Source organism: Drosophila yakuba, chromosome 3R, assembly GCF_016746365.2.
Source record: "Drosophila yakuba strain Tai18E2 chromosome 3R, Prin_Dyak_Tai18E2_2.1, whole genome shotgun sequence".
In the NCBI taxonomy this organism is placed as follows: Eukaryota; Metazoa; Arthropoda; class Insecta; order Diptera; family Drosophilidae; genus Drosophila; species Drosophila yakuba.
The window spans coordinates 22,781,482-22,802,569 of NC_052530.2; the positions used below are offsets into that span (position 1 = coordinate 22,781,482).

Here is a 21,088-nt window from a genome sequence, read left to right on the forward strand (position 1 = left end):
ATTGTTTTGAAGATACAAAGAAAGCAAAGAGCGAAGAGCGGAGAGCGATTGCGCATGAGTATCTCGCAGATACATTCTGATGCTGGCGGAAAAGCTCTGGCCAACGGTCAGTTCTCAATTAACCTGTTGCGTGAGCGGCGCTCTCAGAGTTTCCCGCTCTCCGCCAATTGTAAAGGTAAGAAATAATCAATCTGCCCTCCTGGGCCCGCAACTGTATCTGTATCTGTTTCCGTATCGCTATGTGTGGGGAAGTATCTGCAGAATGCTGCATATGCTGCACACCACATGTCCGGCTGAAAACTTTTCACTCTCCAGCAGTCGGAAACTTTCCAGCGTTCCGCCAGTCCAAGTCCAGCGAATCGAAAATGTATACGAATGTGAGGCGGTATACGCCTCAGTTTATTGACGTTGGTCGCCCGTGCGCAACGTGTTCTTTTCCATTGTTTTCATTTCTTGGGGGGGCACTAAATAGTTTTGTTTATTTTCGATTCCGCGCTCGCATCGTGTGAAAGTGCAGCTTGCCTGCCCCTTTTTTCTTGAACCGTCTTTAATAGTTGTTAATTACGGCCGCAATGAACGATTTCGGGCAGTTCGTAAGTGACGCAGGTTCTGTAATTCAGACTGCTATTTAGCTCAGAGTCTTAAGTTTCACTGATAATATGGAATATTGTGATATTTGGTGTGCATTGCGGATGCTTTATCTAACCGCAGCAAGTGGAAGCAGGACACAGGACACAAAGCTTCGTCCTTGACCTTGCACATCTCACAGTTCTCCGGACGGGAGCCACTCTGAAAGCTCCTGCATCGAAAGCGAAAGTTTGAAGGACCTCTCGAGTGCCACCCCCTCAGCCACAACCGCCCATTCCCCATTATTCCATGCAAACTTACATCTCGAGGTTCCGACGAGCCAACCCCAAGAACAAACGCCTTAATCTAATCGGCGCCAAAACGTAGCTGTAGTTTGGACCTCCGTGGCTCGATTTGCTATAATCGCTAAGCTATTTTTGGGCCAAGCAACATGCGCAGCCTCATATGATTTATAGATAACTATTGTAAATACTCAAAATGTCAATTAAATCGTTTTATATTAGTAGAGAATTATTATTATTAAAATTCTACAAATTATTATATTAAAGGCAAAGTCGCAGGGCCTGAAGTTGGTGCCATTCCTGGTGACTCTCGTCCTGTACTTTTCGCTGGTGCGGAAGGATCCTCAAGGAGAGCTATGGACCACCGTGCTCAAGTGCCTGCCCATTTTCGCCCTGGTATTCTATGTGGTGGCCAAGGGCATCTCGCTCAAGAAGGAGTAAGCTGTATAACAACCTAAAGCCACATATTACTTATTAACAAGTGTTTTTCTACAGATACCGTCGCTCAGTTTGGATTCTTTTGGGTCTGGTTTTCTCCAGCGGCGGTGATGCACTGCTCAACATAAATCTATTCCCCTTCGGAATGATCTCCTTTGGAGTGGCGCACTTATTTTATATCAGCGCCTTTGGCTGGAAGCCCGTCAAGTGGATCATTGGATTGGTTCTGTACGTGGCCGTATCACTTTGTAAGTGCTGTTTGCTGGCTACTATACATTTACCTTACCTGGAATTTTGAATCCCCTAGTTGTTTACTTCGTGCACACGAAACTGGACGACATACTCATCATCGGAGTGCCCATCTACTGTTTCCTGATCACCACAATGCTGTGGAGATCGCTGGCCCGCGCCGTGGATTCCAGGAACTTCCTCGCCGTGTTCTGTGCCATCGGCGCCATTCTGTTTGTGATCTCCGACGCCCTGATCGCGGTCACCATGTTCGTGGGCGTGCCCCTGCCCTGCGCCCGCCTCCAGATCATGATCACCTACTACGCCGCCCAGTTCGCCATTGCGCTGAGCACCGCGGACGATGGTCCTGCCCTCCAGCGCTCCATTCGCAAGAAAATTAAGTGAAGGCAGTGCCCAGTGCTCATCTGTTGGAGGAGACCCATAGACAACATGAACGCAACCACCAAACTTAGTACTTCCAAAGCGTCTAGAGTATTGCCATTTACTTGTGTTTGTTTCCCCATCCCAGTAGCTTAGTGCAACCAAATATTTGTTCCTTTTCTGGTGGATGTGTGGAAACGGATCTTAGTAGTTTACTAGATGTTTGTTGACTTCAAGGTAATAAATATATATTAATAATAGGTTCAATACTACTTTATTACAAACAATCTTTGTACATCTTACAAAACCCGTTCAGACTGAGAACGAACGAACTAGTCGCTGCTGCTGGAGCTGGAGCTCTCTTCTGAGGTGGAATCCCGGCGAGCACGTCGCCCGCGTCCTCGCGCAGTGTTGGTCCTGTTGGCCGCCGGCTTGCGACCAGCCTTCTTTGTTCTTGGCGCCGCCTTGCTTTTGTTGCCCTGACCTTCCGGAGTGCTTTCCTGATCACCAGGCTGGGCAGCGGAATCAGGGTTGACTTGCAGGCACTCGTTCAGTCGATTCTCGAACTCGGTGACCACCGCTTTCAGCTCCGGCTTGGCCAGCTTGTTGGTGTTGCTAATGATCAGCTTGAAGGACTGGTACACCTCGTCCACTTGCACCTTGTCCTTGTAGTGCTGCATATTGTCCATCAGCTTTTTCACAGCTCGCTCGTTGTAGGTGAGCAGGCCGAGGCAGTAGGCGATGTCCCGCCATTGGCGCTCCACCCGCGTCACCGGGAACCGCAGGCACAGCTTCTCCACCAGCGTCTCAATCTGGCGATCCTTCTGGATGAGGCCCAGAATGTAGGACATGATAATGCGGTACTTGTCCTCATCCAGGTTAAGATTGATATCACCCAGACGGGAGATGATGTCCGGCAGCACGTTGTACAGAATGTTCGACTTGTTGGCTATCTCCTTGAAGAACTGCTTGGTGATATTGCGAATCTCATCGTTGCCGTCCACAATGCACAGCGCCATGTCGGCGATTTGTCCCTTGACGCGTATCATCTCGTTGAGGATCAGATGAGAGAGCATTTTGACGGCAGTTAGCCTCAACTCGGTGTTCGATTCGTGCAGCTGAGCGTAGAAGTGCCCCGTCCACGGCTCGATGATGTTTGGGAAACGGAAGGTCAGATCCGACAGTCCCACCACCGTGTTGCACTTGATCCGGATGTTCTTAGTAAGGTTGAGGATGTTCATCAGGAAGCTCATGTTGGTCTCGCAGAAACGGGAGGACACGGTCATAAGCCGGGCCAGAGCCAAAGTGGCCGCTTGCTGCAACTTATCATCTTTAAACTCACCAGGACGCTTGCATATCTCTATAATGAATGGCGCTAGCTTGAACAGCAGGGCGTTCGGGTTGTAGATCAGCATTTCCTCGCAGATGCCGTTAATTTCCTCGGCGATGTTGTCCTCTGCTGTTGCACCCACAAGATCATCGTCCGGCTCCTGCTGCGGTTCCGCAGCCACTCCGGACAACCTCTTGCGCACCTCCATGGCTGACATATTGAGCGTAAGTCTGGCCGAGTTTTGTGAACTTCCCGCCTGTTGATTCCGGTTTTTACGCTCTTCAAGAGCCGTCAGCTCGTCGCGATACTTCATGTTATTATAGATGTCCATGTCGAGGAAGATCATCTCCTTGATGGTCATATAGCCGATACAGAAGACTAAGCGGGATACCAAAAACACAGGAATCATGGTGCCTTGCATCTGTGATTGGGTATCAGCTTGAGTCTGAGTGGGAGTAAAGGTCTGCGAGTGGGGAATCTCCAAGGGCTGCGATTCCCGAATATTTCCCTTATCCGCTAAGTCTGGAGAGGAAACTACTGCAGCCGCCTCCTTAACCAGCCAGCTCTCGTTGAATTGCTTGAGAAGAGTCACCACCAGTTGCTGCGCAATCACATCCGGCGCCTGGCACATCCTGTAAAAGTATTCAAAAACACTCATGGCCAGACCATCGAAGTCGGAGAGGCCCTTGTGAAAGAAGAAGTCGAGGAAGAGCCGCGTGATCTTCCCCACGAATTCTGCGTCGCTGTTTTGGCGTTTATAATACTTGGCCGTGTTGTTTGCATCAATGGAGTTGACCAGCAGCTGCAGACAGGAGGTAAATATTCGTGGATCGCGACGCACCCGCTCACCGACGGCAATATCCTCGATGATGGCAGTGTTGGCCGAAACAATACTGGATTTCGATTGCGAGGCCATTATCAAGAGCTGCAGCGACAGGCGAGATTCGTTGGATGTAGTGCCCTCCAGTTTTAGCGTGAAACGCTCAAAGAGCACCTGGATAACTGCAGCATCGATGTCGCCACCCAGCACCCACTCGGCCATCAGGGACTCCAAGGCCGTGTAGTGACCATACTCGATTTCCGAGAGAAACTTGGACAGGTTCTGCACCACCTTGATGGCATGAGCGCGACCCGTTTGGTCCGTCGAGAAGAGAACTCGTTTGTAGGCATCGGACACTGCATCACGCTTCTCCTTGTCCGAGGACCAGACCAGCTGGAGCATTCGCTGCATTCCCGACTCCGTGCCGTGGATTCCGAACATGTAGCCGGTGGTGAACAAATCCACTGCCTCGAAAACATCCGTGTTTGTCTTGGACATAAGCATCTCGTGAAGTTTGGGAAAGGCTGAAGTCATCAAGACTGCAAAGTCAATGCTGTCCTTTAAGAACTGCACCGTTTTGATCTGCTGTAGCATCTCCTCGCTCTAAAATTAAAAGCTTAGTTAGTGGGCGAACATCTTTTCTCAGAAAAAAACATACACTTTGTTTAAATCCCGCAGCCAGCAGGTGATATGTTTTCAGCAAGGCCAGCACATACACGCAGTGCTCCTCGTGCTTCAGTAAGGAACTGAAAAGTAAACATATTATATTTAAAACGAAACAATCTTTGATCAGCAACATACCTCATATTCTGATTTCCCGCCAAAAAGTCCACCTTTCGCACCAGAACAATAACGTCCATGTAGTTCTTTTCCCGCATCAACGGGACGATCCGCTCCAGCAAGGTCTCGTCGCTCTCTTCCTTGTCGAACTGCATATCGGGAACTGAAATATAGCAATCAACATTAACCCCCCTCCGCTTAACTACGGGAACAGCATGAACTCACACTCCGTAAGGTTAGACTCTATGAAGGGCAGCAATTCGGGCGCCAAGGTGCTAAACTCGTCGTTCAGCTTCTCCTCCTGCTTGCGCTCTTCCTCGAGTACCTCATTAAGTTTCTCCATGGCCTGCACCTCGTGCTCATGCTTCGTTCGGAGTTCATCTATGGAAAGTTTGCAGCTGTATGGATTGCTTTCCAGGGCGGACTTGATCAGCTGCATGGCGGCACGCCGCACCAACGAGCTCTTGTCTTCCAGCCTTCCGATGGCTTCCTCCAGCACTCTGGTCAGGAAGTTAAGCGGAATGGCGTGCTGGGTTTTTAGGTGATGCCAGATATTGAGCACTTTGGAACGCACATGTGCCGAAATGTCCAGGATGTGGGCGATCAGATATTCGAGAAACTCATTGCGCACTTCCTTTAGCTCTTCGCTGAGATCCTCCGAGGTCAGTTCGCTAACCACCGTGTCGCCAATAATCTGCAGCACACAATTGCGCAGCGTGTGAGATTGACAGTCCAGAAGATCTTCTGCCAGCTTTTCCAAGTGGGGCACGATCAGCGATGGTGCGATGTTCGAGAACTCGGAGAGGAAATTGGAGAAGTGCTTGGACACCGAAGAGTCAGAGCTGTCCATCTTTAGGGCATCCACAATGCTCTTGATTAGAATGGAGAAGACCGAGGAAATGCCGTACTCCTCGTGCAGCAGTAAGATTCCGGCGGCCACTGAAGACGATGCGTGTTCAGTGCCGCGTAGGATCTGCAGAATGCGCACCGGGAAGGTCATGGCCTGATTGAAGCGCTTGATCGAGGTGCCTAAGATCTGGAAGATCGTGTCGAAGACGTGCTTGTTGTCCGCACGAAGCGGCAGTAGTTCGATTGTACGATAGCAGATGTCGCATAGCAAACTGGGAAAAGTGAATACATTGCAGATCGGTAAAATACGATTCTGAATTCAAGTTCTTACTTTATAAAGTCCTCCTCGGCTACGGGCGGACTCCAGAGCCTCTCCAGCGGGCACTGCAGCACGTTGAAGAGCTGCACCAGGAACTTGCCTCGCTTGACCTCCCAGTTGGGAAATTGCTCCAATCCCTCCGACGGTTTGGCCCGCTTCTTCTGAACATTGAGCTGCTGATCCCGCATGGCCTGCTGGACACTGTTGTTGATCTTCTTGACGGTGCTCACCTGGAGGAACAGCGTCATCTTGGTCAGATTCAGGTAGCTATTGCGCTGCTGGTTGGACATCGGCTCAGTGGCCGTAAGCAGAGGCTGCAAGTCCTGGAATAGTTTCTCCACGGTCATGTAGAGGAGGTCAAAGGACCTCATCAGATTCTGTGCAGTGGTGGCATCTGTGCCGCGCGACTCGAGGATCGAGTAATACAGGTCGAAGTGCTCGAATATATAGAAGGGATCGCCCAAGTGAACTTTGCGCTTGCATTCTGAACAGGAAACAAGAAGATTGTGTTTTTTCAACTGAATTTAATTTAAAGAGCAACCGCGAAAACGAATACTCACCTTGAAGTTTCGCGGGAATCTCTGGGGCGCCAAAAATCTCCTTTACGTAGTACTGATCCCCACTAGAGTTGATCAGGTCACTTACATTTAGGGGAAGAACGAACTGGAAGTCGTGCGATTCCTCCATGGCTGGTATTACTCCTATTTACCTCCAAATAAATATTTTGTCTTCTGAATTGAGTGGCGTCGTTCGTAGAGATGAGCATACTTGCCGCCAAATCGATCGCATGATATCGGTTATCGGTAACTGATAGCTGCACAATTATAATGTTTATAATCAAGGGAGTGTAAATATGTATGAGCAATTTATCCGGGAAATAACAGATTTATATAGTTTAAACAAGATTTTATTAAATTGTTGTACATTACTTAAAGTGTACCTGTTTCGGGAATCCCCTTGATGCAGCTATGCGATGCATCGATAGTGATATCGAAATACTCGCATCTCTACTCTAGACGCCTTGCAAATTCGGAGTTTGATTTGCTTTAAGCAGTTTATGTTTGAATTTATTGCCTAATTAACGCGTTGTTACTAGCAGAAGACTTGACAAAATGCATCCCCCAGAGTTCAAGCTTAACAATCCGCCGGAGGATCTAATATCCGCCGTGAAATTTGGCCCCAAATCGAATCAGTACATGGCGGCGTCTTCTTGGGACGGAACACTTCGGTTTTACGACGTGCCGGCAAACCAGCTGCGCCAGAAATTTCTGCAGGATGCCCCCATTCTGGACTGTGCCTTCATGGTGAGACTCCTTTGTACACATTCGCAATTCCCTATTAAACCAACTATGTCCGCAGGACATAGTGCACGTGGTCAGTGGCTCCCTGGACAACCAGTTGCGCCTCTTTGATGTCAACACCCAGGCGGAAAGCATAGTTGGTGCCCACGAGGAGCCCATCAGATGCGTGGAGCACGCCGAGTACGTCAATGGCATCCTCACGGGTAGCTGGGACAATACCGTGAAGCTGTGGGACATGCGAGAGAAGCGCTGCGTGGGAACCTTCGAGCAGAACAACGGAAAGGTGTACTCCATGTCCGTGATAGACGAGAAGATCGTGGTGGCCACCTCCGACCGCAAGGTGCTTATCTGGGACCTGCGCAAGATGGACAGCTACATCATGAAACGAGAGTCCTCGCTTAAGTATCAGACCCGCTGCATTCGTCTATTCCCCAACAAAGAGGGCTATGTGATGTCCTCTATCGAGGGACGCGTGGCAGTGGAGTACCTGGATCACGACCCTGAGGTGCAGCGTCGCAAGTTCGCTTTCAAGTGCCACCGAAATAGGGAGCAAAACATCGAACAGATCTACCCCGTGAATGCCTTGAGTTTCCATAATGTCTACCAGACATTCGCCACCGGCGGATCCGATGGCATTGTGAACATTTGGGATGGCTTCAACAAGAAGCGCCTTTGCCAGTTCCACGAATACGATACCTCCATATCCACGCTCAACTTCAGCTCCGATGGCAGCGCTCTGGCCATCGGCTGCTCCTACTTGGACCAACTTCCAGAAACTCCGGCCACCGTGCCACATCCGGCCATCTATATACGCTATCCCACGGACCAGGAAACCAAGCAAAAATAATGTTATCTACCGAAACTACTCATTTACTTGTTTACGGCGAAGTTATACATCATTAATTAAAGTAAGCTACTTAGTATACTCTTTTAATTTCAAGCGCGCATCTTTAAAGAAGACCCACATAAGTTTTCCCACTACAAATGAAAATTCTATAAAACTCATGACGGAGGCCCCAATATAAAGACTTATGATGCCGCCAAAGTTGGCCAGTAAGTCTATATTGGTGTACTTGAGTTTCGTAATGATTTTGGTCATGACGCGTTGGCCATAATAAACCTGGGCTTTTATCAATCGTTCTGTGGAGTTTTTTGGGCTATGAGAGAAAGAGAATTTGTCAATCTATTGATTAAGAATATTTATATACATTGAACTTACTAATCCAATTTGCGCACATTAAGCGACATTTTGTATTGCCGTGAATTGCAATTATCTGGGCAATCGCAGAAGTGTCCTTGTCGTGAGTCGTTAATGTATTTCTCCTGCTCACCGACTTTCACGTAGGTAAATATATCGGAATTATAGCCCAAGCATTTTGCATCCTTAATTCCGCATTCCGGAACTCCCTCTAAATAAAAAAATATTGAAAGTGTTAGAAAAAATGGTGTTTTCCCCCTATAATTACCAATGGGAGGGAGAACAGCTGGCATTGAGCACTGGCAGGTCTTCAGTACAACCAAGTGGAGGCACACCGCCAGGCAGTTTTCCCGATTATAAGTCAACGAAGTGTTATGGAAGCCAGGGTTCCTCTCGTTCTATGGAGAAAGGTATTCAAATACTTATACATATTAGTTGGCATATATTCACACATCAAAGTAGCAACGTCTTCTGCTGGGACTCATTTTATAGGTATTTGGGGAGGTTTCCATGACCATCGGATGCACAGCAACGAAGTTTTCCGTATCCGGATACAGGTGGTAAATTATTTCATTGGACCACTGACGTGGCTCCTTGATCATAAGCTTAGTTAACAATTAATTAAAATAAAAGGCACATAAAAGTGTGATACAACAGCAGGACTTACATTCATTCCAAATGGAACATGAGTGCTATTGTTGTTCATAAAGGAGAAGCTCGCATTAATCGTGAACTTCAGGCCCGATTCCTCGCCGGCAGTGCTCAGCTTGTAGGGATAAAACTTGTTGGTCAGGTGCTTTTTCTGGGAGTGTTCCGAGATCATGGAGTTGAAGACCAAGCACTGGCCCTTCACCGTCTGCTCCCGCACAAAAAGCTGGCAGCAATCGTAGGGCGTCTCATCAAAGACACAGGAATCGGCGACAAAGAGTTCATCGCAACGATAGGTCATATAGTTCATTACGTCCGTCAGTTTCAGATAGCTTATCCCTGTCAGATTTCGATTGGCAAGAATCCTTATCCTGTTAAAGTTGGAGAAGTTCATAATATCCAGACTTGCGAGTAGTTGCCGAAATGTTTCCCGCAGCTCGGCATCCGGATGTCGTGGCAGAAAGCGATGCAATGCAGACGGAGCACGCTGCCAGTTGAAATGACTCCACGGGCAAACGGCCACAGCTGGAAAGTCGATGTGGTACACTGGCAACTGGGTGGTCTCAATCAGGCTGACCAGGAGCTGTTCGCTGTGGCGATGCCTCAGCACGGTGTACAGACTGAATCCGGTGATCACCGCTCCCAGGACGATGGTGAGCCACAGGCAGCGCTGCCAGAGATGTCGCTCTCCAAAGACGTGCTGCATCCCGGGGATGGTGGATTGGGCGAAGGAGCAGCGCAGTCTTTCCCGGAACTTAATGCCAGGTGGCTTGTTCCTGAAGCGGAGAAGTCCTGGTCTCGGCCGCGGAGCCACAAGTTCCTTGGTGTACAGCAACATGACGAATGGCAGAAGTTGGCCAAGTTTTGCTTAGATGGACGGCACACATGAGCTGCTCATTAAAAAGTATAGGTTTGAAATAATTGCTACTCCGAGTAACTTATAAGTAAATAGAAGCCGTCAATTAAGAAGAAGTATCTTGCACATATGGATATAATAACCATCTGAGGATTTTTCCCTGTGAACCGCGAACAAAAGCACAAACTTTTATGGAAAATCAATTACTTTATTAACTATAATAATGCTTATCAGTCCATGCGCCCAACTAAGACGCACTAGGCCTTGGGGGCCAGGCTCTTCTGGATCTGGGCCAGGTTCTCCTTCAGCAGGCAGGTGGCTCCGCGGTAGGCCCACTCACACTCAGGGGATCCCTGCTCGTTCTTGTCCACACAGGCGGCCAAAGAGGCGTGGAAGGCCTCGTTGTGGTCGGCATGGTTGCCCACCAGCTGCTGGTGGATGTTCTCCACGTTGAAGCCGCTGGCGACGTCGAACAGGCCCCACTTGGTGAAGACACACTTGATGTAGCACTGGGTCTTCTCGTCATTGGGGTACTCCCACTTCTGGTACTTCTCCACCAGATCCACGGGCACGGCCAGCTCCTTGACGCACTTATCCCGGTACTCCAACATGTCGTTCCGGTTCTTCACCACATAGTCGGCGGAGGCGGAGACCTTTAACCCAAATGAAAGACGATGAATTAGCGTTGACAGTCTGTACCTGGTCACAGGTTATCTGAATCGAGCACTCACCAGTCCAATCAGCACACAGATGGCAACGAAAACCTTCATTTCTACTTTGATTTTTTTCCACTTATTTCTCCAGCGAACGAGCGAAGACTGATCACAAATAGGGCCAGGCAGCCCCTATTTATACGAGTCCGAGGGATCCGAGATCCGATGTGGGTTCGGCAATGTGGACTTGGTACCTGAGGGGTCTCCAAGGCGGAATTATGCTTCTGGATCCCCATTTTATTTTTATGCTCTGCTCCGCGCTGGGCATCTGTTTCTTTTGTGATGGGCTTTTATGCTTGGGCACAAGTGGACAACAAAGAATTTGCTGAATGCCATCTAATAACCTCCGTGGGGAGAGTCGCTGATAAGAGTGCTCCCCTTTAATCTTTGGCAAATTGGCGCCTTAGTCGTTTTGGTTTTGTTGTTGCTGAAAATTATTGAGATTAATACACATACATTAATACAGATAATAATTTAGCAACCGCAGCATATTTGGGTACACTACAGAAAATGCAAATTATTTGCAGAAAATCGAAAGTATTTTCAATTACATTTATTACATTCATTTTGGGCATTTTATTGAAGGTATATAAAAACGTATGTTCTTCTTTTTAAGAATTTATTATTGATCTATTTATGGCAAAGTTCCAAGCTACACTTTGCTAAACATACTTTAAGAATCAACATGCATTTCTGGGATTTAAAAACCACATTTTTATTCCATTCCTTTTTTTCTGAGTGCACGTGAAGAAAGCCTATAGTTTTGTTATGTCTGGCTGGGGCTGCACCTGAAAATTTTCCACTGCCCGAGCAGGTAGTTCTCCGAATGCGTTTTGTTTTCTCTAGTTGTTTAGGTGGTGGTGAGTGGTGCATTTGTCGATTGTCTTGGATTACAGGTAAGTCTGGGAACGTGAGAACCCAGCTGGGATTTCAAGACGCCACTGTGTGCCTAGGAACCTTGGGGTAAACGACAACAGGCGAAGTGATCCAAGATGTTGTTGAAGCAGCCCAGCACCGAGATGCCCATAATCAAGCCAGCTATTCCGCCAAAGGAAACTACAAGTAAAGAAGGAGGTGGATACATTTCAACGCGCATGTGATTGATGCCAAACTCACCCATCAAGTCGATCAGGGTGAAACGGAGCACGGAGCGGTAGGAGAATAGGGTCTCCTCCTGGAAGTACACATCTATCTCGATCTCCGCGCCATGGGTGCTGTGGGTGCTCAGCTTCTCCGTGTAGGTCGACGTGTGATACTGGGTGTGATCACACTGCGGAAAGCAGCCACAGTCCACGGTGGTGAACACGTTATCCCGGGACTCTTCGATGATGTTGCTCATGGAGAAGAGGGAAACTAAGCGAGAGATTCATTATATATTTTAAAGATTTATGTTTAGAGTGAAGACCCACGTTTGTGCTTATTGAAGCAGGACAGATCCTTGACACCGCAGATTCTACGCCCGTTGCTTTCCTTGGCGTCCGTGATGTTGCCTTCATCCAAAGTGGCCTTCACTGGCAGTTCCAAGGAGCAGTTGCACTTGCTCAAGATGTAGTTAAAGTGGCACTTGTAGATGCACTCCGAACGCGACCGCCCCTCTGGGATTTCATTCTAGGGTACAATTTGGTTATAGACTTTAAATGGTTTAGTCTTATCTAGTCTAGAAAACCAACCGCAAAGTAACAACGACGCATTTGCACAGGACGGGCACGAACCTCCACTTCGGCAGTGAAACGGAGTGGTTCCACCGGCACCACAATGCGATCCTCCGAGGAGTAGTCAATGCTCATGCCCAGCAACTGAGTGGGCTCGTGCACTATCACCTGGTGTTGTGGTAATTACTACCATGTCATGCCGCACTATCTATGTGTTATCGCACTCACCCCCAGTGTATTCAACGTATACACACTTTGCTGCCGCCTGATCTTCACATAGAGCCCGCTCTTGGATCCCGATGCAGCCACGGACCAGGGCCAAGTGTCCACCTTGCCCGAGGAGACCAGTGAGTTGAACTCGTAGGCGAAGCCATTGAAGGTCTTGGTGGGTCGAAAGAGGTCGCAACAATTCACGGCCTGGCGACGCCACTGGCACTCGATGAAGAAGTGCTGGCAGCTGATCTGCAGCGACTCGTAGATGCTCCAGGTGCTCATGTCCCAGCTGTCCAAGTCGTCGAACTCCGTGAAGTTGTGCTCCGTGAGGCGAGCTGACATCGGCGTTTGCCAGATCACGGACTGAACCAAATTGTAGGCCTTGGGGAGCTTCCCGGCTTGCAGGCTGTGGATATGGATGGGAATGATGGTCACGGCTGGGAAGTCGATCTCGGACACATGCATATCGGTCCTCTCGATGGAGGTCTGCACCCAGTAGTAGAAGTAGCGCTCCGAGGACAACATGCACACATAAACAGTGACCAGAGCAGCTATTATCTTAAGCGGAATTCTAGCGTATCTGTGCGGAAAAGGGATTATTTCTGTATAAAATTATCCATAGCTATGAAGGACATCACTTACCGCCTGGTCGAAACCCATCCGCTTGCCTCCTCCTTCTTCTGCTTCTTGAACTCCTCGTGGTCATCATCATTATCCCCGGAGGAGGGCTCTGGCTTCCAGGCGGTGGCACTCATTTCACTCAGCGGACGAGCAGCGACTGTGGGAAAATCTGGCTAATTGGTAGTTCGGTGCGCTAATCAATGAGCAGACAACCACTTCTGTCAGCGGGCTTATCAATGGCAGGAAACATAACTACTCAATTACAAAGCTTGTGAGCCATAATGGATGGATGGCCTATCCGGCGGAACTTTGCCCGCTGCAATTACAAGTGAACTGGTGGCCATAAAAGGGTTCTCCGCATTCCGGCAAAAAGCTCAGTGATTGAGTGACTCGTCACCGGAATGGCCAGGGCAGATAAGTCGGAAAAGCCACAGGAGGCAGCTGAGAAGTGCCTCGGGGAGTTGCTAAAGGTCCACTTTAGGAGCTACTGCGAAAAGTCCACCATTCACTGCGTTCGCTACCTGTACGATTCACACCTGCATAATTTGGAGAGGTATGTGGTTTGTTTTCTAAAGAGATTTTCTTAATTTTTATTAAGTATTTCGTAATCGTTACTTTTAGAATCATCTGGTGCGTGCTGCTCATCATCAGCATCGCACTGTCCTACTTCTTCTACCTCCTGCTCTCCGAGCGATTCGTTTCCCAGAAGCTGCAGACGGTGGTCCACGATCCGCAGTACCCCGTATTTCTGGTGCCATTTCCGGCCGTGGGAATCTGCACGGACAACCGCATCAACTGGCAGAAGTTGGAGGCGGCCAAGAAGCAGTTCCTGCCGGCGAATGCCAGCGTGGAATTGGTCGAAAGTTTCACCGACCTGGTTTCCCGGCTGGAAACCCTGCGCTTTGGCAGCTACCTTTCGAGCTTGGCCCAGCTGGAGGACGATAATCTGGAGGCGGTGTCTTTTGTGAACCTAACTGAGCTGGCCCTTTTTCTGACGCTTAGATGCGAGGATATTATGGTACAGAAATCATGCCTGTGGCGCAGTTCCTCCTTCGATTGCTGCGAGTACTTCGTGTTGGAGAAGACGGAGTTTGGATTTTGTTTGGTTTTCAATTCGGAGATTTCGCCACGCTCCAAGGCAATTAAACAGAGGGAGGGTCGTAACTTCTATCCAAGGCACAATGCGAAAGCAGGACAAAGTACGGGCTTGAATTTTGACTTACTCTTAAACGAGAGCTTCAGGCGACCCGATTCGCAGGCGAATAATAATGTCTACGTAAGTATCTGGCAGGAAGTAGAATATTAAACTGCTAGAAGGAACCGTTTCCAGGTAATGATTAAAAAGACCGACCAACTGAACAATGTCGTGTACTCGATGACCCAAAACACGGAGACCTACGTGACTGTCCGTCCGGATCTCACTTGGACGGACAACACCACGCGCAGCATTCCGCCGGAGCGCAGGAACTGCCTCTTTGCGGACGAGCAGGGCGAGCTGGACTCCAGTGACTCGGCCAAGAAGTACGGGAAACCCTTTCAGCTCACCAACTGCCTCAACAGATGCCACGAGTCCTACTTGATCCAGCTCTGCAACTGCTCCTTGCCCATTTTCTTCCTGAGTAACAAAAGGGGTGAGTCTAAAGTTTATCTGCAAGTATATAACTTTTTGAAGCTGGTTTATATGAACTGAAATATTTGTTAATTACACTTTTTATTTAACTATACTTAAGTCTTAATATTTTCTTTCAGTTCCTGAATGCGATGCAGTCAGCCTGCGCTGCCTGGCTCGTCACAATGGTGGGAGAAATTGAGGACATTAATTCTGGAAATAATACCCATCTGTTGCAGACATTTTCAGCTACGACAAGCGAAGGGACGAGGATGCCCTGTTCAGTGCCACCAAGCTGGGCATGACCTGTTCCTGTTTGGTGGACTGCTACCTGCTCGACTACTACACAGCCACCACCACGCTGCCTTTGTCAGCCTATAAACTGTAGACTTAAATGGAACCCCTCTTTGATTTCCTGAGATATCTGAAACCATTCTTTGCAGACCCAAAGATCCGCAGCAGACGCTCTTCAGGGTGGATGTGCACTACCAAGTGGAGACCACACCTTTGTACCGCACCAGCCTGGAGTTTACCATCATCGATTTGATTGGTAAGGCAGTTGGCATGGTTAACCAGACATATAACTAGTATATTCGCAGCCAATCTGGGTGGAATCTTTGGACTCTGCTTGGGGGCTTCTATGGTGAGTGCCTTCGAACTGATTTACTACCTCACTGTGGGACTTGCAGTGCATCTATATGACAACCAGTACTATGGCGTCTTAATGAAGCACCTGATGGTTAAGTGGGCCAGTTTCAGGGGCTACCTCAGGAACGAAGTGAGTCATCTGGCAGAGATTCCTGCTGCCCACAAGGAAGCCAATGAAAGCCAATTCCGGCATCCGTTTAAATACAGAAAAAATGTGTGGTAATGATGGTTTCTGCTCGATTTGCTGTATTTATTAAATGTTTAATGTCAAAACTTAATGGGTGTTATCTTTTTCTGGCCAAATGGAATAGTTACAACGTGAGGTTCCGGCTTCTTTAACTTTCTCTTGCCATGAATGTACAAATAGAGCCCAATTGAGAAGTAGTAGGCCAATTCAAAGGCGCTCAGTAAGGAGGCGCCTAGAAACAAGCCGATTATGCCACCAAAGCTAGCTGAAGAAATAAAAGTACAATAAAAGATGATTTAAAATATTTAAAAAGGAATTCGTAACCAACCCAGTAGTTCCACAAAGGTAAATCTCATGACAGTTTGATACTGGATAAACCAACCGGACTGGAAGAAAATATCCAGGCGCATTGTACCCGCCTCGGTGTCCGTTTCATTATTACTGCACAGGATTTTAAATATTTTAAAGACATTTAGTGGGTCACACAAAGGATGCACTTACTCTAGCGTGGTGGTGGTGTAAACCCGGTCGAAAACTAGCTGAGAGCAGCTGGTAAAGCAGTCACAGATCATGCTCTCCTTGAAAGGATTCCTAACAAAGTCGTCCTCCTCGGGATGCCGTTCAATGCTGAAGGTAACTGTGATACAAAAGAAATCATATTATCCTATGTGAATTGTCCTTGAAGAGATCTTACTTCTGTTTTCGTACAGGCACTTGAAGTCCGAGGCTTTGCAAATAGTAAAGTTATCTGTGGAAGGAACTTCTTTCATGTGAGTACTTGGCAATAGAAGATCTTAAGTTACCTTTATCAGAGACGGGAAAAAATATGGAAGGAGAGCACTGGCACAGATTGATGACATGTTCCTGATGGCACCTGCTCCGGCAGTTCCCCACCCAGTATTGGAAGTCCGGGAAGTTCTTGTACTGCGGATTGTCGACCTCATCGCCAAAGATGCATCTCCTGACCTCCGGCGTCACCGACCGGGTTCGTTCGTCCGTGACCGTGAATCGGGGAGTTATGCTGATCCTGGTGTGGGCTTCATGTGGCACATGGCGCACCACGTCGCTCCACTGCTGCGGCTGCTTGATCATCACATTGATGCCCCGCTTCCCAGGACGAATGTAGGACCTGTTGAGTCGGATGAAGACATCCAGGCCAGTGCCTTCACCATAATGCGGCGTGCGCAGTGGATAGTATTTATCCTCCTTCTGCAGTTGCGAACACACATATACTTTGTATATATCGAAAGTTATTGGATAAAGTATGGATAGGTTTACTCACAGCTTTTTGTCGCGATGCCGGACTGATCTCCGTGTTGAAGACAAAACACAATCCGGCCTCTGTAAACTGATACTCAATGACCTCGCAACAGTTTACTTCGTTGCCCCGCCAGCGGCAGATGTGAAACAAGTCCTGGCACTTAAACTGAATGAATTTATAAACCTCGCGAAGGTCTAGATGGTCTAGCATGTGCAGCTCATCAGTCAGAGTTTTGTTCATAAAGAAGTTGGACATTTCATTCAGGCGTGACAAGTGTGGATCGCCTGCCGCAGTGAAGAACTTTACGAAGACGTCCTTCTGGGCAGCAGACACGTTGGCGCCCAGGAAGTGATGAACTGCCTCGTTCTCCAGTGCCCTCCAGTTCAGCCGGTTCCTGGGACAGAATCCAATCGAGGGAAATGGTATGCGGAAAATCGGGAGCATCGTGTTCTTAATGGTGGTCTGTATGCGCACCGTTTGGTACAGTTCATTGAGGTCCACGTAAACCACTATGGCACCTATGCTGGTGGCCACCAGAATCAGCAGCCAAATTACCCTGATGTGCCACAAACTATAGACTGATTCGAAAAAGCTAAGGGAGTTGGAACAGCTTACCGCTCGAACTTTCTCATCTTGGGATCGGCCAGATATCGTATGCCGTGCACGGAGGACTCCGCTGCGTAGTCCTTGAGATATGGCAGCATAAAGTGCCATAGTTTACCCAAACGCCTGCCCTTCCTGGCAACCTGCTGCGTCTGGATGAGTCCCGATTTGCCGCCATAATCCCTGTAAAGAGGACGACGCACTCTGGGCAGTTCCAGTGGATAGAACATGGCTCGACTTTGGAGCAAAAAAAATGCCTGGATGCGCTTCGTTCGACGGCTGCAATTAAATTGGACATTCAAATTTAAGTTAGCGCAGAGGAAAGCCTCCGCAGCATTGAACTCAATCAAAAAGCAATTACTCGAAATGGTCGGGTGGGTGGCTCCGGATCTCGACTGGCTCCCCTGCCCCGCCAAAGCTTAAATCACGCACACAATTAACACTCGAAGGGGCAAGTGCAGGAGGGGGGTGGCAGGACTATAAGTGGACAAGGACGCGCCACTTGTTTACTCAACTCGACTCGGGATGGCGCGGGATGGTGCAGTCACTGTCCATTGGCAGCGTAATCCTCCGTTGGCTCTGCTGTTTGTTCGTTCATTAAAAGGAGCTGCTCCAGTCGGAAAAACAAGGGTACAGTACTTGAAATGCTCAGAAATGGAAATCATGTTTCTCGCACTATTTAACATATTTTCCATTAAAAGGTTCAATACCGTGTTATTTATAAGTAAAATTTAAATTTTCCAAATTTTTTTTGGTTTTCTTTGACCCCTGGTCTGTAGTTTTCTCCCAGTGTAAGTGCCAACCACTGGCGGTTGGAGGAGTCTGTGTTACTTTTTATTGAGTGCTGGTCAAATGGAAAACTTGGGGAAGATGTTGGACATTTTTGTCAAGCTTTCATTCCGATTGTCTGTCGCTCCGAATTGTTTTGTGTAAACAAGTGAAAATATTTTCGATTTATCATTGCGTGCATTCCCATTCCCATTCCCATTTCTATTCCCATTCCTTGGCTTTGACTTTGTTGTCCTCGTCGATTGCCTGGATTTCGGTGGCTTGGCTGCGTGATTTATTTGGCCAACAAACTATGCCCTGAGTTTCTACAACATGATTTTCTGCAGTTGCGTGTTTAGCGCCACGGATTTAAGTCGACTTTTGGGGCAAAGCGGATAATGTCGTCTTGCATTTGCGTTGGCTTTGCTCCAATACTGCCAGCTTCCAATCACTAGACAAGTTAGTTAGTTGGTCGAAATGAATGTAATCAGCAGATGAAACAGTTGATTCCCTTTATGAGGCAAAAGTTCCTAAAAAAAGGATTTTTCCCAATTAAAAATTGTTTTAAATGGAGGGAAATACTTTTTTTATTAGCTATAGCACAGGCTATAAATATGCATCACTTTTTGAAAAAAAATTTTTTTTTTTGAATTTTTCACTTTTTTTGTAAGGGGTACGTTTTTCAAAAATAACCAACATTTTTTTTTTCCATTTTTCCATGCTAACTGATTGGGAGCTTAAATATAAGTTTAAAAAAGTATAGAAATTCATGTTTTGGCCATTTTTTCACATACTTTTCTCCCAAATGGCGGAATGTTAGATCTTTTCGGTCCATAACTCCACCCACAAGGATGCATGAAATGGCCATAGACACGTGCACACGTGGTTTCCTGCTAATCCTGGCATTAGGGACAACCCGAATAGTCGCCAATTAGCGTGGTGTCAATCAAACATCCCGACTGTCTGCTCAGAATCTGAATGCCAATTGATTTGTGCGCTCGTCCTCGATTTTTCGGTTATGCTCTGGGGTTTTCAGGTGAACTCGGGCTTGCAAACCGCTCAGCGGGGAAATGACAATTTCAGCATTTTCAACATTGATTGATGGCCATTAATTCAGGTATATCACTGGCCAAAAACGCTGGTCAAACTAGTTCGCAACTGCAAGTGATTTATGTGGTCAGTGAAATAAAATTACTCAAAAGCATACACATATTTCGCAGATTTTCCATTCCACCTCTAGCGCGTGCTTCTGCTATTTTATTCTCATTATCCAGACAGACATCCACTTAGAGGCTCGAAATGTAAACCTTTTCTCAGTGACTTTAAACCCCTTCGAACCGGCTGATTAAATCGCCGCGGGCCGTGAAATAAATCCGCCACAGCTCCCCATTATGCACAGTGGGGCAAAGTCCGCTGATGAGTGGCTATAAATAAAATTCCAGCAAACACACACGCATGACACACACTTAATCGACTCCGAACACACGTTAATGACTTCCGCCTTGGCCAGAAACTTTCAGGCACACTTTCTCTTTCACTTTCACATTCACTTTAACTTTGGCTTTGGCTTTTGTATCCCTGCGCGTGTGCAACAATCTCGCATCCTCGTCGGAGGTGTCATCATCATCATGAATCATCCACATCATCATCATCATCATCTCATCGTGGCGGGGTTCAAGTTCATGTGGCCTATTAAGCACAGACACCCGGGATGGCAGAAAGTTAGGGCGATTGCGAATCAGAAACGTGGAAAGGGACTTTCGACTTTCGTGGGCCACCCGTTCAAAATTCAATCTCACTTTTATGAGCCAACAGAAACGTGACGAGGCACCGACTGTCACCGGAGTGACAGGATCAAGGAGCATGAGCAGGAGCAGCATGAGCAGCATGAGCAGCAGGACCCAAACCCAGGACCCACTGAATGTTGTCAACTGCCAGTTAGACTGTCAAGTGTCTGGCGAAAATGCCATTTAAATATGCAAATTCCCTTCAAAAGCGAACTTTAACTCGTTCGCTGGCACGCTAATTTGCATGTTTCGCCGCGCCGCAAAGGCTTTGTCTTTTGTGCGGCTCCAAAATGCTCAGAAAACTGCTCGGTAATTGCGTTTATCTTTTGATGGGTAAATCCTGGAAGACAAAAGTCTGGGCGCCATCACTTCCGGTCGCTAAGCTGTCATAAACAAGGGCAGTAACGCGTGTTAATTATTTAATAATATTACGCGGATTACCAGCCATAGAGCCCGAACCGCCATTTTGCCATTTCGCCAGTTTGCCAGTTTGCCAGTTTGGCTGATTGATGGGCCAGCATTTTCAACATTTACTCTTCTCCTGCTTCCTCCTCCTTTCCATTTCCGTTTCCGGCGCGGAGCAAAGATTTGCCATCGCCCATCGATGGGAGGCTGTCAAGCGGCCAAGGCTGTCGACTTGTTTGGCCAACGGAAAGGTGTTTTGTTTATATGCAATCGACGGCAGGACGAAAGGCAGCCAGCAAGGACTGGTGGCGAGAGAGCAGCGCTTGTCGCTCGCAAGTAATTTGAATAATTTTCTGAAGAAGTGCAAAATTTGCATATGAAATCTGCAATCTCGCATGCTGAAAACGGGGTGGCAGGACTTTTTCCACACATTTGCAGCGCCAGCTGCATTGACTCGGGCGCATTCAGGCAGCAGGAAGTTCGTTCTGCTCCTGATTCTGGTCCTTTGGTCCTGCAGGCAAAAAAAATAGCCTTAAAAAAGAAGGATTTTTACACGAAAATCAAAAAACGAGTGTTAGTTTTAAAGTAATCGTATAATTATTTT

General features: G+C 47.7%; 8 protein-coding genes across 11 annotated transcripts; 3 read left to right on the forward strand and 5 right to left on the reverse strand.

The window, feature by feature from the left end:
• The first annotated feature begins 401 nt into the window (after window positions 1-401).
• LOC6538029 (lysoplasmalogenase-like protein TMEM86A) lies at window positions 402-2,176 on the forward strand. Of its 2 annotated transcripts, none has more exons than XM_002098528.4 (4): window positions 402-593; window positions 1,137-1,306; window positions 1,365-1,555; window positions 1,615-2,176. In XM_002098528.4, exons 1-4 carry the CDS (start codon window positions 573-575, stop codon window positions 1,938-1,940), a joined length of 708 nt encoding a protein of 235 aa, XP_002098564.1. In that variant the 5' UTR covers window positions 402-572; the 3' UTR covers window positions 1,941-2,176. The 2 variants fall into 2 exon arrangements, with proteins under 2 accessions (XP_002098564.1, XP_015048612.1); XM_015193126.2 differs by lacking the exon at window positions 402-593 and adding an exon at window positions 650-1,052.
• LOC6538030 (condensin complex subunit 1) lies at window positions 2,175-6,779 on the reverse strand. Its single transcript, XM_002098529.4, has 6 exons — window positions 6,575-6,779; window positions 6,027-6,498; window positions 5,072-5,967; window positions 4,868-5,009; window positions 4,725-4,812; window positions 2,175-4,669 (listed from the first exon to the last, which is right to left on the reverse strand). Exons 1-6 carry the CDS (start codon window positions 6,699-6,701, stop codon window positions 2,249-2,251), a joined length of 4,146 nt encoding a protein of 1,381 aa, XP_002098565.1. The 5' UTR covers window positions 6,702-6,779; the 3' UTR covers window positions 2,175-2,248.
• A 241-nt stretch (window positions 6,780-7,020) lies between these two features.
• On the forward strand, window positions 7,021-8,249 carry LOC6538031 (mitotic checkpoint protein BUB3). Its single transcript, XM_002098530.4, has 2 exons — window positions 7,021-7,318; window positions 7,374-8,249. The coding sequence occupies exons 1-2, from the start codon at window positions 7,127-7,129 to the stop codon at window positions 8,160-8,162; spliced, it is 981 nt and encodes a 326-aa protein (XP_002098566.1). The 5' UTR covers window positions 7,021-7,126; the 3' UTR covers window positions 8,163-8,249.
• On the reverse strand, window positions 8,170-10,124 carry LOC6538032 (pickpocket protein 19). Its single transcript, XM_002098531.3, has 5 exons — window positions 9,181-10,124; window positions 8,966-9,118; window positions 8,782-8,911; window positions 8,535-8,724; window positions 8,170-8,472 (listed from the first exon to the last, which is right to left on the reverse strand). Exons 1-5 carry the CDS (start codon window positions 9,997-9,999, stop codon window positions 8,229-8,231), a joined length of 1,536 nt encoding a protein of 511 aa, XP_002098567.1. The 5' UTR covers window positions 10,000-10,124; the 3' UTR covers window positions 8,170-8,228.
• Window positions 10,125-10,204: 80 nt separating this feature from the next.
• On the reverse strand, window positions 10,205-10,858 carry LOC6538033 (general odorant-binding protein 99a). 2 transcript variants are annotated; one of them, XM_002098532.3, is made up of 2 exons: window positions 10,749-10,858; window positions 10,205-10,670 (listed from the first exon to the last, which is right to left on the reverse strand). In XM_002098532.3, the coding sequence occupies exons 1-2, from the start codon at window positions 10,785-10,787 to the stop codon at window positions 10,275-10,277; spliced, it is 435 nt and encodes a 144-aa protein (XP_002098568.1). In that variant the 5' UTR covers window positions 10,788-10,858; the 3' UTR covers window positions 10,205-10,274. The 2 variants fall into 2 exon arrangements, with proteins under 2 accessions (XP_002098568.1, XP_039232834.1); XM_039376900.2 differs by having other exon boundaries at window positions 10,205-10,664; window positions 10,749-10,850.
• A 410-nt stretch (window positions 10,859-11,268) lies between these two features.
• LOC6538034 (pickpocket protein 19) lies at window positions 11,269-13,350 on the reverse strand. 2 transcript variants are annotated; one of them, XM_039376899.2, is made up of 6 exons: window positions 13,238-13,350; window positions 12,611-13,175; window positions 12,401-12,550; window positions 12,140-12,338; window positions 11,847-12,083; window positions 11,269-11,786 (listed from the first exon to the last, which is right to left on the reverse strand). In XM_039376899.2, the coding sequence occupies exons 1-6, from the start codon at window positions 13,348-13,350 to the stop codon at window positions 11,680-11,682; spliced, it is 1,371 nt and encodes a 456-aa protein (XP_039232833.1). In that variant the 3' UTR covers window positions 11,269-11,679. The 2 variants fall into 2 exon arrangements, with proteins under 2 accessions (XP_039232833.1, XP_002098569.2); XM_002098533.4 differs by having other exon boundaries at window positions 11,269-12,083.
• Window positions 13,351-13,615: 265 nt separating this feature from the next.
• LOC6538036 (pickpocket protein 19) lies at window positions 13,616-15,751 on the forward strand. Its single transcript, XM_015193128.3, has 7 exons — window positions 13,616-13,769; window positions 13,838-14,492; window positions 14,547-14,847; window positions 14,966-15,013; window positions 15,065-15,209; window positions 15,269-15,375; window positions 15,425-15,751. The coding sequence occupies exons 1-7, from the start codon at window positions 13,618-13,620 to the stop codon at window positions 15,694-15,696; spliced, it is 1,680 nt and encodes a 559-aa protein (XP_015048614.1). The 5' UTR covers window positions 13,616-13,617; the 3' UTR covers window positions 15,697-15,751.
• Window positions 15,731-21,088, reverse strand: LOC6538037 (pickpocket protein 19). Its single transcript, XM_015193129.3, has 7 exons — window positions 17,537-21,088; window positions 16,943-17,477; window positions 16,464-16,869; window positions 16,355-16,408; window positions 16,162-16,297; window positions 15,989-16,101; window positions 15,731-15,925 (listed from the first exon to the last, which is right to left on the reverse strand). The coding sequence occupies exons 1-7, from the start codon at window positions 17,752-17,754 to the stop codon at window positions 15,741-15,743; spliced, it is 1,647 nt and encodes a 548-aa protein (XP_015048615.1). The 5' UTR covers window positions 17,755-21,088; the 3' UTR covers window positions 15,731-15,740.

Excerpts from the sequence above, each read along its gene's own strand:
- LOC6538029 (XM_002098528.4), top strand. The coding sequence starts at position 573 with ATGAACGATTTCGGGCAGTTC. Across the intron at positions 1,307-1,364 it reads GGCATCTCGCTCAAGAAGGA|ATACCGTCGCTCAGTTTGGA; the intron begins GTAAGCTGTATA and ends GTTTTTCTACAG. Across the intron at positions 1,556-1,614 it reads GTACGTGGCCGTATCACTTT|TTGTTTACTTCGTGCACACG; the intron begins GTAAGTGCTGTT and ends TGAATCCCCTAG.
- LOC6538030 (XM_002098529.4), bottom strand. The coding sequence starts at position 6,701 with ATGGAGGAATCGCACGACTTCCAGTTCGTTCTTCCCCTAAATGTAAGT. Across the intron at positions 6,499-6,574 it reads GATTCCCGCGAAACTTCAAG|AATGCAAGCGCAAAGTTCAC; the intron begins GTGAGTATTCGT and ends TTTCCTGTTCAG. Across the intron at positions 5,010-5,071 it reads AGAGTCTAACCTTACGGAGT|TTCCCGATATGCAGTTCGAC; the intron begins GTGAGTTCATGC and ends GCTATATTTCAG.
- LOC6538031 (XM_002098530.4), top strand. The coding sequence starts at position 7,127 with ATGCATCCCCCAGAGTTCAAGCTTAACAATCCGCCGGAGGATCTAATA. Across the intron at positions 7,319-7,373 it reads TTCTGGACTGTGCCTTCATG|GACATAGTGCACGTGGTCAG; the intron begins GTGAGACTCCTT and ends CTATGTCCGCAG.
- LOC6538032 (XM_002098531.3), bottom strand. The coding sequence starts at position 9,999 with ATGTTGCTGTACACCAAGGAACTTGTGGCTCCGCGGCCGAGACCAGGA. Across the intron at positions 8,912-8,965 it reads GAAGACGTTGCTACTTTGAT|AACGAGAGGAACCCTGGCTT; the intron begins GTGTGAATATAT and ends CTTTCTCCATAG. Across the intron at positions 8,473-8,534 it reads AATGTGCGCAAATTGGATTA|CCCAAAAAACTCCACAGAAC; the intron begins GTAAGTTCAATG and ends TTTCTCTCATAG.
- LOC6538033 (XM_002098532.3), bottom strand. The coding sequence starts at position 10,787 with ATGAAGGTTTTCGTTGCCATCTGTGTGCTGATTGGACTG. Across the intron at positions 10,671-10,748 it reads TCTGTGTGCTGATTGGACTG|GTCTCCGCCTCCGCCGACTA; the intron begins GTGAGTGCTCGA and ends TTTGGGTTAAAG.
- LOC6538034 (XM_002098533.4), bottom strand. The coding sequence starts at position 13,350 with ATGAGTGCCACCGCCTGGAAGCCAGAGCCCTCCTCCGGGGATAATGAT. Across the intron at positions 12,339-12,400 it reads TGCGTCGTTGTTACTTTGCG|AATGAAATCCCAGAGGGGCG; the intron begins GTTGGTTTTCTA and ends ATTGTACCCTAG. Across the intron at positions 12,084-12,139 it reads CTGCTTCAATAAGCACAAAC|TTTCCCTCTTCTCCATGAGC; the intron begins GTGGGTCTTCAC and ends TCTCTCGCTTAG.
- LOC6538036 (XM_015193128.3), top strand. The coding sequence starts at position 13,618 with ATGGCCAGGGCAGATAAGTCGGAAAAGCCACAGGAGGCAGCTGAGAAG. Across the intron at positions 15,014-15,064 it reads CTGCCTGGCTCGTCACAATG|ACATTTTCAGCTACGACAAG; the intron begins GTGGGAGAAATT and ends CATCTGTTGCAG. Across the intron at positions 15,210-15,268 it reads CCTTTGTCAGCCTATAAACT|ACCCAAAGATCCGCAGCAGA; the intron begins GTAGACTTAAAT and ends CATTCTTTGCAG.
- LOC6538037 (XM_015193129.3), bottom strand. The coding sequence starts at position 17,754 with ATGTTCTATCCACTGGAACTGCCCAGAGTGCGTCGTCCTCTTTACAGG. Across the intron at positions 16,409-16,463 it reads TTTTCCCGTCTCTGATAAAG|ATAACTTTACTATTTGCAAA; the intron begins GTAACTTAAGAT and ends TTCCTTCCACAG. Across the intron at positions 15,926-15,988 it reads TACCTTTGTGGAACTACTGG|CTAGCTTTGGTGGCATAATC; the intron begins GTTGGTTACGAA and ends TTATTTCTTCAG.